General features: G+C 43.5%; 1 protein-coding gene across 1 annotated transcript in view; it reads right to left on the bottom strand.

Annotated features, from left to right (window-relative positions):
• CDAN1 (codanin 1) overlaps nt 1–17,110 on the bottom strand; it is a 33,559-nt gene that overhangs the window by 6,308 nt on the left and 10,141 nt on the right. Inside the window, 16 exon segments of the mRNA XM_055793764.1 lie at nt 536–693; nt 1,705–1,783; nt 2,286–2,349; nt 2,801–2,947; nt 4,456–4,559; nt 5,237–5,370; nt 6,391–6,445; nt 7,623–7,712; nt 8,408–8,489; nt 9,090–9,256; nt 9,906–10,049; nt 10,829–10,943; nt 11,696–11,904; nt 14,413–14,488; nt 15,539–15,628; nt 16,334–16,443. Of these exon segments, the coding sequence (XP_055649739.1) occupies nt 536–693; nt 1,705–1,783; nt 2,286–2,349; nt 2,801–2,947; nt 4,456–4,559; nt 5,237–5,370; nt 6,391–6,445; nt 7,623–7,712; nt 8,408–8,489; nt 9,090–9,256; nt 9,906–10,049; nt 10,829–10,943; nt 11,696–11,904; nt 14,413–14,488; nt 15,539–15,628; nt 16,334–16,443 (1,824 nt within the window).

Genomic DNA, 17,110 nt, shown 5'->3' with positions numbered 1-17,110 from the left:
CAGATTTGTACAGATCCATCTGACACTTAATTCAATGTAGAATTCCTAGCATGTAAGATGGGACAGTTTACCAAGTTCTACAGAACTGACAGGACCAACAGAAACTACTCTGAACTCCTGAGAGGCCAGGAGACTCTCCATAAAAAGAGTAGGTCTACAAAAAAGTAGCCATTTCAATATGCTGACTCTTCAGCATACAGCTGTATGTAACACTCCCCACACTAGGGTTTCTATGCTACTCGTGTCAAACAGGCTGCTGCCATGCTACCAAAAATCCTGTGTTTGAGACAGTACTCCTGACCAGGGAACTCTGATCTACACAGACAGCAAACAGAGGGATGAAAAAACATGAGACCTTTTCATCGTGCTTCCTGAACACTCACAGCCAGATCCTTAGAACCAGAATACCCCTTTTTAAAAAAACCAAAAACCAACCAACCCAACAAAAAAACCCCAACCACAACAACAAACAAAAATCACCAATGTGAAAAATAAAAAGGGAGTTTGGGCAAGCCAGGAAGCGAACCCTGCGTACCTTAATCTCATTGATGATTTGGGAGGGAAACTGGGCACAGTGCTGACAGCCTGGAGGGCAGTCCCTTCTCGGCTCCAGAGCATCCTCACCAGGCAAGGGAAATCCTGGGACCCTGAGCATTCTGTTGAAGGTTGCCTTCACTTCTCTTTTGATGAGCGCTATAAAGAACAGGGAACAAATCCAGACTACTTCAGCTTTTCTCTTCAGCGAGGCAGACAACTGTCTCCAAACGCTACCCATCTTAGCCTCTCATTCTGAGGGCCACGGCAAATGAGGAAACGAGAGTTTACATCTTCAAACCACCCCCCCCCCAGCTCCTGTTATATTTAATGGGCAGGGGCACAGGCACAGGTGGAGCGTGTTAACCCACAGCTCTAAAAGGCAGCCACTTGTTACCATCAGGTACCACTGGCAACCCATCTCATTTTTTATGAAAATATTTCAGCAGGTTTAATGAACACAGTAACTAAGCCAGGAAGCAATGCCAAAGCAGAAAGCTGAATCAGCGTGATCATACCAGTTCAACCACTGTGCCCATGAAAACCATACTTTTCTACCAAAATAAGTTTTGACCAGCATCCAAAACACTAAACTCCTGCTGCTGCTGCAAATGGTGCTGGATATTCCTCCCTGGATTCTTGGCACAACCTCCTGAAACAACATGTTTTCAGAGATTCTGAGGAGCTGCCAGAGCACTATTACAGAGTGAAAGGACCACAATTGCCTTCAGCCTGCTGAACACACACCCAGTCCAAGAGGAGTTTGTTTTATAAAACACTTCAGAAAGACCTTGTACATGTGGACCAGAAGGTGGCTTGAAAGAGCAGCCATCTGTATCATTCATTTGAAGTACTAAGACAACTTCAGCCTGGATGACATTTTAGAAGAAGCTTTCCACAGCATTCATTCTCACCATCCTACGAGCCTCCGTAACTAAAAATCACTTACACGGGCCAAGCCTGAAAAGTCCCTGAAGAAGGTTCCTGGAGCTAGAAATCATTCCTCTTATTTCTAAACAAGGAGGGACAGAACAACTGCATACTTCCCACTAAAAGAAAAATGAGTAGGGCCGAGTACTTTATACCACTGGAATAAATTCTACCCCTTGATCTCAAAAGAAGAGTACAATACACAGGTCAGAAGCCCCCGTTCAGAGCAAGGAGACTCACCTGCAATGTTGGCAGAAAGCCAGCCACAGGCTTTCTCAGTAGCCAGTTCCACTGCAATGTCTTCTGCACTACTTAAAACCTTACAGGAAGGATAACAAGTGATAGAAGATTACTACCAGCCACAGCACCAGAGTCAGTGAGAAGTCAGAAGGAGGTCTACAGGGGATAAAGCTTAAAATCTGACATGCAACATTTAAATAGAGGACCACCACCTCTGTGGGAACTGCTAGTCTGAGCAATAGGACTGACCCATTTTGATTTCTCAAACCTCATCAACCCCATACAGACCCTATCAACTCTTGAGGCAGCTGATGCTAAAACAATGAGATATCCTCACAAGATGAAGGCAATTTATATGCCATTCTAGTCTCAACAGTTAGCTGTTGGCTAGGGTCCCCAGAATACCCAAGGCAGCCTGGCAGAGGTGACTCTCCTTAGCTATTAGTCCTCACGTGAGGGCATCAATAGATTCCAACATCCTAAGCCATTAATGGATAAGTGAAGCAGCAATGGAAAAATGGTAATGGGTCCAGACTGAAAGTCAAGGCCTTTAGTTAGTAAGTTTTAATGGAAATACATACTGCTGCAGATGTCTCTTCTGGCAATAACACCCTTACTGCCTCAGGACCCTTCTTTTTGCAAAATCTGCAAGAAAGGAAAGAAAACGTGCCGCAGCATTAGTCAAAGTTCTTGGACAACACTCAGAGGTTACCGTAGCAACTTTCACATGTTCTCTCACAGTCAAAACCAGTTGGAAGACTGCAGTGAAATAATTCAGACCAAAAGAACCAGACAAAGAAAGAGCGATTACAAGCCACCAAGCTGCAATACTCAGTTTTCCAAACAGGGGAAATAAAATAGCTGCAGTGGATGTCCGCTTGGAGCTGGATGCAGAGGGACACACAGCACCTTTATTCCTTCCTACAAATACGATTAACTGGCTGGAGGCACAGCAGACAGTCACCCTAAGAAGAGCAGAGGTCAGGGATTATAACCACCAGAACCTGAGCATGACAGGCCAAGCCGAATTAGGCTTATAGATTCCTCAATAAGACCAGAAGGGAAGGCAGAAGTTTAAATAACTTTTCCTCCTTACTCTCTGCCTTTGATGAGTGCCTGGGCCCCTTCCTCATACAGATGAGCGCACACCTCTTCAAGCAGTTTGTCATGATTAGCATCCTCCTTCACTTTATCTTGCAACATGACTTCAGCCCTTTGAACCAACTCTGCTACCAGTGTTGCCCTGTAAAAAGACAAGAACAATCAGAGAGACTGAAATCAATGCAAGAAACAGTGCACACTGACTGTAACCAGCTGTCCTCCCTGATTTAGGGGGATAGCCATCTCAAATGCAATAAAACTCTGCTAAAAAAACCAGTTAATCACGCTGCGTTCAGTACTGTACCATCTCCTTGCTCTTTTTGTAAGGAAGAAAGCAGCAATGAAGATATAAAAATATTACTAAGACTCAAGAGTCAAAAGCCTTTAGGTTTTAATAGAAACATATATGGTTACAGGTATTTTTTCTGGCAACAATACCCTTATACTCTTAAGCCACGGACAGTGGTCAGAAGTTCAAAACTGTCCACAGCAGCCCACTACCACCAACATTCCTGTAGGCTGGTATCATTTTACTGTCTTCAACACACTGGACAACAGGACAGTGCAAACTCTTCAGCAAGCTCAGGAGTGACATGCTGGAGGGCAGGGCTGCCATTCAGGACTGTGACAAGGCGGAGAAAAGGGCTGACAGTGGGGTGGTGACTGTGCACCTGTACAGGCTGGGGTCTACTGGCTAGGGAGCAGCTCTGCAGAAAAGGATCTGGGGTTCCCAGTAGACAAGCTAAATAAGTTAGCAGTGTCCAAAGAAGGCCAGCTTTATACAGGGCTGACATTAGCAACAGGACAGCCAGCAAGTCAAGGGAAGTTACTGCTTCCCGTGGTGCTGTGAGGCTGCATCTGGAGTACCCTGTCCAGCTTTGGGACCCCAGTACAAGAAAGCCATCGATAATTTGAGTGACTGCAGGAGAAAAGAAAAAAAACATCGAGATAGCTGGGATGCTGGAGCACAAGACTTGAAAGGAGACTGGGGGAGCCAGTTTCATTTAGCCTGGAGAAGAGAAGGTAAAGGGAGAAGAAAGGGTTATGGAGAAGACAGAACAAGACTCTTCCAGGAAGTATGCAGCTAAAGGTTGACAGGCAATACACACAAGCTGAAACAAGGGAAATTCTGGTAGGATATAAGGAAACATTTTTGACAAAGTCTGGGGAAATTAAGCATTGGAACATGGCCCTAAGAAGGTGCTGAATCCCCATCCTTAGAGACTTCCACAACTCAGCTGGGAAAGGTGCCAAGTAACCTGATCTAACTTGAAAACCGGCCCTGCTTTCAGCAGGAGTTTGGACCAGATGACCTCCAAAGGCCCCTTCTGACCTGAGATTTTCCTATCACTAGCAAGAATGTTCTGAAAGGGATATAAAGTCTCAAAATGCTGCACTATGTTCACATTCCAGGTGTCCCACAGTCATATAAGCCTCCTCTCTGCATCCCTTCACAAATTCCCCTCTACGATGGCAATCAGATGTTACTGGACCCCACTGTCTTAGCCTTTTATAGCATTGGTGTTCTGCTATACAGCATACTTCGAAGGAAAATTTTCTTTCCCCCATACAAAGTTTTAAAGGATCAACATTTTGTCTCATTAGTGTAAAGTTACTTCTTCAGTCACAGAATAGATCACGAGCACTTACTTGATATGCTTGACACAATTGGATCCCACCCTCTCTGCCACAAATTCAACTGTTCTCCGTAGGGAGGGAGGCTGGTTGTGGAAGAAAGCTTGTTCCAGCTCTACCTGTTCAAGAGAAAAATGCTACAATTGATTAGAGCATTCCACTCAGATCCTCCTCTCCTCAGCACAGGGGTGGACAGAGCTACTGTCTGGAATTGTGCTAAAAGGCATGCAATTTGCCTACACTAGAATTTTCTGCTACTGTAGCATTCAGCACCCCTGTAAAGTATTTGCTCCCTATTTCCTTCTAATCATTTAACCCAAAGCTCATTATCAGGGCTTACGAAGCTACAAAAGCAAAAGCCCAGTAAAGGGAAGAACGGGAGAGTTCTGACAGCACCTACTAATAATGGGTCACCACACAGGATTTGTTTTTAAAAAGAATCCTCTCTTTTAATTACAGGCTGGTAATCCTGTAAGCTCCTACACAGTTCATTCTTTTGGTGGAAAGCATGGCTCTAATCTAACCAAAACAAGAGTATGAGAAACACACCAACTTTTAGGCTATTTGTTCCAATTGCAAGAACATTTACTGAAGTTACCTGGATTTCAACAACCACACAGTATCCCAGCCACATTACTATAACAGAAGAATGAGAAGTAAGAATACCTGACTGTTTAACACAACATTTGCTGCTGCCCATTCTTTTCTTTCCCTGGCATTAGGATACCACTGTGTACCCTACCCTCACACAATTTCTCCTGCCTTGCTTCCCCTTGTGACTCCTTTATTTCAATACCTGCAGTTTCCGCTGTGTGACAGATGCCTTGGGTGCCAAGGACTCTGCTGCTGTGGGAGTGATTTTCCTCATAAAGCCACCATTTTTTGCTCCACTGCCAGCCACAAAAGAGGCAAGTAGTTTCCGCAGCTCACCTGTACAGGAAAAAGACACAAAAGCAGTCATCATCCCCATAAGCAAGGAAACAAATCAAAACTCAAGAGCCTTTCGCATTGCCAGTCCTGGTTCCAGAGCAGATTCTCTCAGCTTCTGTAACAGGTGAAGTTCCAGAAGAGCAGAGGGGCATCCCACCCATTTAACCAGCAGGGCACAGCAAGGCAGGCAAGGCTCTGATGATAAATGACGAAGCTTCCAAAAAGCTCCCTGGTACATAGGACTTGTTCAAAAGGATCAGGGAGCGGTGATTTCTACGCGTCCCTTTTTAGCATGCCAAGCGGAAACTGTAAAGTCTACAAGGACTACAAGGCAAGCAGCTACATAAAATTCCAAAAGGGTCAGGAGAAAATACCTGGGGAAAAGCCTGAAGACATGTTTGACCCCTAGAAGCTTCATGATACAGGTTTAACATGACAGTTTTTCTTAGCAGCTAAATCCCAAGAAGCAGAGCACCATCCCAGCATCTGGGTGGGACTGTTGTCTAGAGAGGGATTTCACCAATGGCAGTCAGATCCCAGGAAAAAGATACCTCAAACATCAACTTGATAAAGCACCAAGGCACAAAGGGATTCTTCCCCTCTGCCTAGCAGCAGAAATACGCTCAAGGATCAAGGCATTCCTCACAGTACAAACATCTTTCCCTACACCCTGGGATGGAAAAGTTATACACTTACTCCTTATAATGTTTCCTTCCAGTTTGTGAAGGATGAGTTCCCCTGTCCCTCTGCATTCAAGCTCTGTAGATCAGCTATCCTGACTGTGTAGCCTCCCTCCCACAATTTCAACAGATATTATTCACAGCTGCATGAGCTTCTGCAATACAGCTTTTTACCAAGGTTGACTCAAACACAACTGAGACCTGAAGTTGTGAGGAGGGGCAAGAAAGATGATCTGAGGACTCACAATGCCAAAGGAGAAATATAAATAAAAATAAAAAGCGTAAGTGAATACAGATAGATACTAATATATTTTATTTATATAGCAAATAAAATACTCACCAAGATAGGGACAGCAGGTATAAAGTAACTGCTGATCCACCAAGGGTACAGAGTCCTGGTGAGAAAAGGAAGGAAATGCTGAAAGGACACAGCAGGAAAGGATCAGTCTTCAGCAAGTCAGATATCCCACGTGCATAGTCACAGGCAGGTTTCAGAACTGTCTTTCCATGAAAACAATAAAAGATAAATGGATTCCAAATCCACAGTAAAATTATGAACGCTGCAGCCCAAGCATTCAGTCCAAGCCACAACTGAGCTGCTCTACATTTAGTCAAAGCCCAGCTGAAAACTGATGATTACAGAAGGCAACAAGGACCGTTGGCAACAGCTGCTACGTAAAAGAGAAACCTGTCCATGGAGAAGAATAAATGAGACACATCTGCTACGTGTTACACCTCCGCAAGTGTCTTCACCGATTCTCACTGGAACACCACACTGCAGAGTAATGTCACCCCAGTATTACACAGCACAGCCAGAGGTATGGGAGGAAAAGCAACTTCAGATCCCATCCATGCAGGCAGCGTACACTGCACTCATTTGGTGGGGAAAAAAAAGTAAGAAGAAAACCAGTTGATCTCTGCGTATTATCTGTGACACTGAAGAGAGAGTGCAAAACAGAACTTTCTAGTTAGAACAAGATACACCTGTATCTTAGCAAACACACTGCTCATTTTTTAAGGAATACCATGTATTCTTTTGCATGTCTGGGACTTACCAGAAACATCACACGTGCCATAAACTCACCTCCTTTTCTGCTGGTTCATACTATTTTCAGTTCAGTTACCCTTTATCGTGCAACTGGAAAACAGGTAACTCCAAAGACAGCAACCTTACTCTTATAGTCCCATCTTACTATTTCTGTTGAGTTCACCGTTACTATGGCTTATTTCTGGGAAGCTACAGTGCTATCAGCTCACCTTGTACTGCAATAACCAGTGAGTAGGAAAACAGCATCTGACCCTCCAGCGTAACTTGGCACACCTATTCTGCAAGCCATTGCAGCAGGTGAGATGGCTCCTGCTGGACAAAAGCCCCAGAGCTGTAACACACACAGTTTACAATCCAGGGCACAATGCAATTAAGGCACCTGGACAAACTGGGGCATCACATCTATTGGATTACACATGCTCAATGCAGCTGCACTGAAGCCAAGTTCTTGATAAAACTCCTGAGGCCATGGTTGATCTACCCTTACCCACAGATTCAGAGGACTTGCTACTGCACTAACTCACCAAAGCCTCAGCAGATGTCACAGTATCCATTATCAATCCCTCCTGCTTGACATCAGTGGTAAAGAACAACTCTTCAGGGACTGACGGAACCTGAAACAGAAACCCCAGCAGTTACAACCCAAACCATCAGTCAGTAACTGACACCATTTCTGATAAAAAGGACAGTAAAATCTCACCAACCTGCCACCCACACAAAACATAACTAGCACTAAGGGTCCTCTCTTCTGCCCTATGGAGAACCTTTCCATAGAATTAAAGATATAGTTTGACCACAATAACAGAAACTGCCTTCCTTACCCTCCCCAGACAGCACCTTTCACCCTTCCAGCAGGTTCCTGCTAAGCAGTTACCTTGCTTCCAGCTGGAGGCATGGAAGGATTTTAGAAGTTCATCACCTCCCATCCCTTTTTCAGACAAAAAATTCCCCAGGAATTCAATGCTGCCAGCTAGCACTCCATGTTTGTGACAAGAGCTTCCAGTTCTAACAGGAATGAGCTGTGAATTTGCTTACAAGATTCAGATTTCCAAGTACATAATATGTTTCAGCAGCAATTAGAATTCATATTGGAAAAAAAATGTTGCGTTACACATTTCCACTAAAGGAAAATAATTCTCCATTACAATACAGAGGATTCTTTGAAAGTCCACATGACTGTAAAAAGACCCCAACAAAACAACAAACTACTGTTTTGCACTGTTTTAGCTGATTTTAATACTGTTTTCTACTGAGTTCTGTGCCCAGGTTTTTCTTCAGGGAAGAGCTGTGTACACACAGGAGAGACTACCTGAAAAAGCCAACCCAGTACTGCAAGTATCAGCAGCTTGTTCAGGAAACTCATCTCCTTATCTTCAGAAAGGACCGTTAACCTGCCAGGAAGCAAAAGCAGCAACAGAAAGTGTTAGATTACAGTAGCTTCATTTTCATTAAGGAAAAAAAATCTGATACCGCTCACTTCCCAATTACACTGTTTCTCACCATGTGCACATGCCTTACTTGTATGCTTAAAGGAGTGGAGAGCAAGCTCTACTTTTATGGATGTATGCATCTGAATAACATGCTGTTTTAAGCTTACGCTGGAAAAGCCAGCGTTAACTAACTCTCTAGAATGTGCTTCAAGTTTTCCTCATGTATATAGGAAATAAAACTAGCGCATTACTTAGGCCCGGGAGATTTCGCAGGTTTAAGGTTCAAATTCAACATTTAAAATTCACAGCTGCATCTGCAGAATGAGTAAGTGGGGATCTAAAGAATTTTGTTTCCTTAATGAAAACTCACATATTTAAATCAAACAGTAATCTCTGAGTTTAGGATGTGCTCCTTTTGCAGCTTTATGCACACAAAAAAATGTACTTCTAATAGAATCTCAAACTAGGGCCAGCATGCATTCTCAAACGCCAGGCACCTCAACTAAATAAGCAAACGTTCACAGAAAAGTTCTTGATAAATATACTTTCCCAGGCTCTTACCTGTATACCTGCAGCAAGAGACAAAATACTTTCCTGTAGTAATCAAGTAAAGGAGCAATATGATCCACGAGGGAAAGGTACTCCACAATCCAAGGAATAGTGAGGATAGAACGTTGATCCCGAATAGATTGTCTCAGAAGCATTAATACATCCAGTGCAGGCAGGGTCTTTATGGACAACAGAAGTTAAAGCAGCAGCTTTGAAGTTACCTTTTGATACTTAGAAAAATGTTATCTACATCTTGACTTTTCTTTCTAGGATTTCACCTTTTATACAAGTAAGAGGTGACTTTCTGGCTAGTTAAAACATTTCTCTGCACATGTGTAGAAGTAAAAAACACATCATGATGACAACCTGAGGTCCCACGGGACTTTCAGAAGTAAGGCTGCATGCCTGGCTATGTACAAGTGGACTCAAGGTCTAAGCCCTGCCTCCTTGCATTCAGTATGACATACTGCTAGGAGACAGGTGCAAAACTAACAAAAACATTCCTGGTAGCGGGATTTTACACCATAAATACAAGCCTCCTTGGCACGGTCAGAGTTCTGGTATGACAGATTAGCAGAAATAACAGAAGACTCAGTACCTCACCGTCAGTGCATTCGCTCCCTCTTTTCTAGCTTACAGAAACTCTCCTTTCCTTTGTTCCCAATCCCAGCATGTGCAGCAGGGGCACAGAACAGTATAACACCAGCCCAGGAACCACTGGCTTGCTTTGAAAGGGCGTAACTATTCATAATCCCCTGCTCGGATTAGAAAACCTGCCTGTCAAGCAAAAGGTCGTATTAGACTTCTTAGAAGAGTTTGGTTCCTTACTTTGTTTCTTAATGCTACTGCAGAGTCTTGCAAGTCTCTGGTTGGCTGCTCCACAGTGCGATATGGCAAGAAAACAAGAAACCCCAGGAACTTGGCGAGGAGTCGTAGGCTTAACAGGACCACGGTGAAACGCTTCTTTTCATCCTGAAATGGAGAAAAGCAAGCTGGGGCACTGCCACCCTAAACTGGTAAAGCAACTACCTACACTAAACTTCCAGTCCCTTCATGTAAAAGGACCACATAGCTTCATCACTTCTTTTAATAAAGCTAAATTTCCAAACTAGATATTAATCATTTTAAATTCCTTCTGCCTCCACTGCTTCACTTACAGTGAGAAGAAATTAATTCAAGAGCTTTCCAAAACAAGCAGCTATTCAATCATATCTTCATATTAACAACTTTGGAGTCAACGAGAAGGCAGAAAACTGATCTCCTCTCGTCTCCTTTATACCACTACTGCTCTGCAAGTTCACGTGAGCCTTTGGCTACTACTTTCCTAACAGACTATGAGCTGTGACACCTCTGATAGGTATAGATGAGTGCAGAAACGTACGAACGGGTATGAACAGGGATGACTACGAATTCATTCTAATTAAAATCTTTCTACATGAAAAATAACAAGGAGCTATTGCAACTAAGTCCAACAACTGGACTCAACTATTTAATTGATCTAACACAGGGTACTAACTACCTAAGAAGAGGCTCTCACTTTTCAAACTATTGTGCATTATCCTCTTCCGACACAGTTCTATGAAGCATCCCAAAAACCACAAGTAAATGATAAAACCAAATGAAGAAGCTCTTGTCCTGCAAATACAGCAGTGGAAGCTCTAGGCAACTCACAATCAAGCCAGTAATTCTCTGGGTACTGGAAAAGCTCAGGGAAATTCCTGCCAGATGTGTTTGCAAAAAAACAAGCTTACTTGTTCATCCATATCTGCTTCTCCATCACTGTGTTCATGCTCCACCAGAGTAAGGCCATTCAGTTCAAGTATCTTCAGGCACAGACTGTCCATCAGGTGCTGATTGAACTGGTAACTTCAGCAAAAGATGTTGAGTCAGACTGGGCTGAAAACAGCAGTAAAACCTCAACTAACACAATGCAAAATTCCAAGCTTGTCTCATGAGTTGCATCAAGCATCAGCAGACAGGCTGACAGACAAGAAAGCAAAGGACAAGACTAGTACTGGCCAACCCCTTTCTTTTCCACTCTTATTTTATACTTGTTTTTGAACAAACACTATTTAGCAAGTCCCAGCATAAGGATAATAATATGGGTCTGTCAAACGAGGAAGCTGTAAAATAACTGAAGAGTCAAATCTCCCATAGATCACAACTCCTCCATGCTGTGGATTGTGTAAAACTCATTAAACAAAACCATGAACCTGGCTCCATCCTGTAACTCCTTAGCTTCGCGCACTACCACACAAGAAAAACTTGGCCAGTCCGGTGCCCCTGCTAGGCAGCACTGCAAGCCTCGGCACTGGGAAATGCTGATGGCCTGTGACAAGATATTATGGTTTTATAGAAGGAAAATTATTACCATATAGTCTAGCCTAACGTAGCACACATACACATTCCATGCCCCAGACAGAACCTGCCTGCTTATTGACACGTTCACCACGCATGCTGGCCAAGAACACGAAGCGTAGTAATTTTTTTATACGCTCTGCCCAGGTTACACCACACCTCAAGCTCTCTGGACAACTCCCCGCCACAAGAGCAACATGCTGGTATTTCCCACTCACTCACACATTTCATGAAGGAAACAGCAACCACGAGCAGCTAACCTTCCTGCGCTGAGGATGAAGTCCCTGAAGAACTGCTGGCACCCTGGGAACGAAGGGGGTGGACAAGGACCTCTGATGCTCTGAGGAACAACAAATCTTTCCTGCAGCCTCTTCAGACGGCTCAGATTATCAGAACCCAGCATATTAAGGACATCCTGGTCTGGGGCGTCTCCCCAGCTTGCGCCGCCACCAACAGGACCTTTACACATCTTCAGGAGATAGAAAGAGTAGTGAGGCAGAAAATCTGTAATAAGGCATCATTTCACTTCATCTCTCATGCCACGTATTCTCCCTTCCTCACAAGCGTTTGTTTTCAGAGTAATCCAAGCATGGCCTTTTCAGGCAGCCCACATACAGAAGGTCTCTTTTCATGCCAAAACATGCTACCCACCTTGGCCATGAACAGCTTAGAGATCTTGAGAGATGTAATTCTGATCTATACGTTCAACTCAGGCACATCTAGCAGGCTACATGTGGATGCGTGAAGAGAACACCTATCACTTGCATAGTCTTAACGAACTAATTAGTAGGATCTTTAGCCCAGTCTCCAAGAACTGTGATACTGCAATATACATTCCCAGACCAGGTCTTCCTGGAGTTTCCACAGAGCTAAATAAAATTAAAAAATTAACGCCCCCATCCCTCAAACTCATAGATGCTACTCAATACTCGAAGAATCACACAGTTGCAAAACTGTTTAGGTTGGAAGGGACATCTGGGATTATCTCCAACCCTCTTGCTCACTCACGGTCAGCTACAGCAGGTTGTCCAGGACTATGTTCAAGTGGGTTTTGAATGTCTCCAGACTGGGATTTCACAACCCCTCTGGGCAACCTGTTTTAATGTTTTACCGCTTCTGCAGTAGAGAAGAGTCCTCCTGTGTTCAGGTGGCATTTCCTGTTTCTCAGTTTGCGTCTATCACCTCATGTCCTGTCAGTGACCACTACTGAGAAGAATTTGGCTCCCTCTTCTTCATTCCTTCCCATCAGGTATTTGTGTATAGTGCTAAGGTAACCTGGAGCCTTCTCTTCTTCAGGCTGAACAGTCCCAGCTCTCTCGGTTTCTCCTCACACGAAAAAATGCTCTAGTACCTTAAACATTTATGTGGCGCCGTGCTGGACTTGCTCTAGTAAGTCTGTATCTTTCTTGTACCTGCGAGCCCTGAACTGGACACAGTACTCCAGTTGTAACATAACCAACCCCTCCCTTCTTCCTGGGCTTAATTCCTGATTTGTCTGCCTCCTCCCCGAAAGTGGCACAGGGGAATGGGGGTTACAGTCAGTTCATCATGTTGTTTCTGCCACTTCTTCCTCCTCACACTCTTCCCTAGCTGCAGTGTAGGGTCCCTCCCATGGGAGACAGTTCTCCGTTAACTTCTCCAGTGTGAGTCTGTCCTACAGGTTACAATTATCCACACACTGCTCCAGCGTGGGTGGGTGCCTTCCACAGGGTGCAGCCCTTCAGGAACAGACTGCCCTAGCATGGGTCCCCCATGGGTCCACAAGTCCTGCTGGAAAACCTGCTTCAGTGCAGGCTTCCCACAGGTCACAGCCTCCTTCAGGCATCCACCTGCTCCAGTGTGGGGTCCTCCACAGGCTGCAGGTGGAGATCTGCTCCACCGTTACCCTCCACGGGCTGAGGGGGACAGCCTGCATCACCACGGTCTTCACAGGAATCTCTGCTCTGGCGCCTGGAGCACCTCCTCCCCCTCCTTCTTCACTGACCTTGGTGTCTGCAGAGTTGCTGCTTTCACATCATCTCACTCCTCTCTCTCACTGGTGCAGATTTTTTTTTTTCCCTTTCTTAATATGTTATCACAGAGACACTACCACCTTTGCTAACAGGCTCAGCCTTGGCCAGTGCCTGGTCCATCTTGGAGCCGGCTGGCATTGGTTTCATTGGACATGGGGGAAGCTTCTGGCATCTTCTCACAGAAGACACCCCTGTAGCACACACCCCCTACAAAAACATTGCCATGCAAACCCACTCACTACAAGTACCTAAGACTAATGTCGTCCTGTTGATGCAACAAAGTCCATCTCTAATCTCTTTCCCACAATCTCCCTGAACATACACATCAGACCAAAAGGAGCCCACAAATAAGCCAGCCATTTATAGAGAATACAGTGAATATCTACACTCCAATCAGAAGCATCTTTTCTTTCTTCATTTCTCAGTCACAGCGAAGTCAGATGATGCTTAAAACTGGCCAACCCCCCCCCCCCCCCCCCCCCCCCCCCGTAAACTACAACAGCAATACTGTATCAAAAAGAGGCTGCTGCAGTGTTACACAGAACAACTACAGACTCTGCAGGTAGTACACTTATGTTGCTAATGAACATAACTGGCAAGCCTCTGCATTTGATACATATCAAAATATATCCTTACAATTTCTAAAAACTGTAACTGTTCTAAAATTAGCAGGTCAAAGTAAATAACCACGAAGAATGAATTCTTACAGCTCATTATGTGCTCAGTGTGCCTTATCCCCAATTTACAGAGTTCATCAGTAATTTGCCACTGATTTCTGTTTCTGGAAGAGGAAGGAAATTCCCATCCTGAAAATCTGGCTCTTCCAAAAAAGTTTCAATAAGAAAATCTCGAAGAAACTTGCAAGACATGGTTTGTTTTCTCAGGCAAAGGAAGGTGCAAATCTGCTTTGATGCATATCTTCATTAAAAAAAAAAAAAGAAAAAAAAAAAAAAGAAGTCATTTACCTGGATAAGCTGTTTCTGAAAGAGCCTGGCAAAATGGCTGTGGTTGCAGGTTGCAGATAGGTGAGCCATCATGGCCCTGTGAAGGAAAACATCACAAAATGCTGACTGGATTTCTGTGGTACAAAAAAACCTATTCTAACCTCAAACTATATGAAAAGAAAAAAACAAATGCTTTTAAGAAAGCAATCTCCAAAGTCCATTGCAAAAAGCAATGTCTTTATAACTAGGTTTCCCAAGTGCTGAGCCCCATCTGCTGAACATGTAAGCAAAAGCTCTCCCCGAGCACCTGCAGTGCAAACACAGCTGTAGAGATAAAAAGATTCTCTCTCTTTTCTGCAATGATCATGTTATTTAGGAAGAAAATTTAACTCGTTCTGCTCCCATTCTCCCCTGCACAGAGCAGCAAGTTGAGAGTTCACACATATGCAAGTAAGAAAACAAAACCTGCAATGCTTCTGATGCCCTAAAAGAAGGAAATTTTCTTGGTTTTAATCTCAGCCTTGTTTTGCTCCTGTGGCGAATTCACCTACATACATGTAACTTGGAGTAGGCTGGTGGTTAAGACTACGACAGAAACCCAAAAGGCAACTACTTTCAAAACAGTAACAGCTTCTTTATATATATTCTATTTTGATAAAGCAATAAATGAATAAACCAGTCTGCTTTCCAAAGAAAGAGCCACAATTGTCTTGTTTTCAGAGCCAATACACTAAGAGTTTCTGAACAGGTAACATACTTCTCCAGACTTAAGAGTGGGGCATTGGAAACATGCACACACGTGTGTACAAGGACAGTGTTCAGACCACAACATACTGGTTGTGTCAGTGGCTCTTCCTGTGATTATGAACAGGGAAAGAGCTACACCAAGACTGATCAAATTAGGCCCTTGCCACTTACGGTTCGTTTCTTCAAGATAAAGAGTTGATACTTCCAAATACAGAAGCAAGTTTATATGGACAGCATCTTCCAAGAAGCACAGCTCCCTACAGATTAGTGCAGAAGACTTGGGGAGAACATGGAACTTAGGATGCTGAGGCTAGTACGCTGAGTCTAGTATGCTTTACCAGCAATCCAGCTACATTAAAGGGCTAGCTGAAGTTGCTTAATCATTCATTAAGACTCCTACCTGATCTTGTTGCCCAGCACTCCTTCGAAGTTCCAGCCAGTTTTTTCATGGTTATCCTCCCATTCACGCAGCAGTTCATAAAATATATCCCTGAGAATCAAGACATTGAATGGTATGAAGCTCTTCAAAATTTGAAGTAACAACAAATGAATATTCAATTGCTCCTAAGTTCCCCAGCAAGAACCTAATTCAGTTTAAGTCGAGCCTCTAAGCATTCAGATACCTTTGCAAAACTCATTAATGTTAGCGGTACTTCAGCGAGTTTCCATTTTCCATGTCTTTGACAGCAAGTGCTTAAGCTTGTTATGCCCAAGCTCTGACGGACTGACCAAAACACCCATTACCAGACATACTGAAGACTGAGAGGCAGGAAAGAATAAGCCACATGAAATAATACCTATGAGGAGAGAAAAAAGGACCAAGACAACTTGCCATTCTCCCCTCACCCTGTTGCTGCAAGCATGGAGGGAGGTGGCAGGAAGAATAAAAGCATACCAGATTTATATGCAGAAGCAATCCAGTAGGGTGACACACTGTACTGGCATTTACCAGAAGTCTCATTAACTCCTGAAGAATTAGGCTGTTCTTCTCTAAAGACATTAAGCATTTAGCTCCTGCAGTCAATATGGACAAAGACTTTTTTTTTCTTTTTTCTTTTTTTTTTTTTAATCAGAGTGAAAACTCAAGATTTTTCTACAGCATGTAGTATACACGAGACATTCTTAATATCCTTTGTTCACAATCATGGAAAGATTACACCCCCTGAGCCATACAGTAACAGTAGAAGAAGCTTACCTTTGTTTCTTAAATATGTGAAATGCTCTGTCACTGGGAAAGTTAGAGCGATTGTCAGTTTCCGGCTGGAAAGAAACAGACTGTACAGAGCATGGGAGCATGAGAGACACCTGTTAAAAATATAAAGGCAGCCATTAGACTAACATAAGACTCTAGTTTATCCAACAATATGAGATCTCGAAAAAACAGGGAAAAGACATGATGAGGAAACCAAGTACCACTAGTTGAGTTGTTCAGACACTAGCCATTTCCCAGTTGCTAACTGTAGTAAACACCAACAGTTTTACAACCTACATTACACTACAGAGGCAGAATCACTCAACATTATGAGTGGAAGCACCTTGTCTCTCTCTCAGAAATCTCTGCAGAACAGATTACAACTAGTATTGATACAGCTTGGAAAGAATCATCTGCAAACAGCCAAAGCGTACCTTCCATACAGGGCTCCAGACGATGCAGTATAGTAGCTGGAAATTCCTGTATTATTCTTCTTTCTCCTATCTGAAAAGCCTATGCCTTCAAGTAACAAAAGACCCTTATTTACAGCTTTAACTAAAAAGCTCAGCTATTGAAATGCCCTAGTCTCAGAAAGTACACTACTTTCTTTGCCAAGAGTCATCTCCATTTTTAAAAGACAGATGAAACAAGATACAAAATACATTAAGGCATTCCTACCATTTAGCATTAGTTTCCTAACCCAGATCAGGAAATGAGTTTTCACAAGCTGCATGGTCTCCTCTGAAGCTTCGCTTGCCTAAAAGGAGTCTGTAGGTATGA

The sequence above is a fragment of the Falco peregrinus genome, chromosome 1, assembly GCF_023634155.1.
Source record: "Falco peregrinus isolate bFalPer1 chromosome 1, bFalPer1.pri, whole genome shotgun sequence".
Taxonomy (NCBI): domain Eukaryota; kingdom Metazoa; phylum Chordata; class Aves; order Falconiformes; family Falconidae; genus Falco; species Falco peregrinus.
The sequence above is the reverse complement of the archived record's forward strand: the minus strand, read 5'-3'. Positions and strand labels throughout refer to the sequence as shown.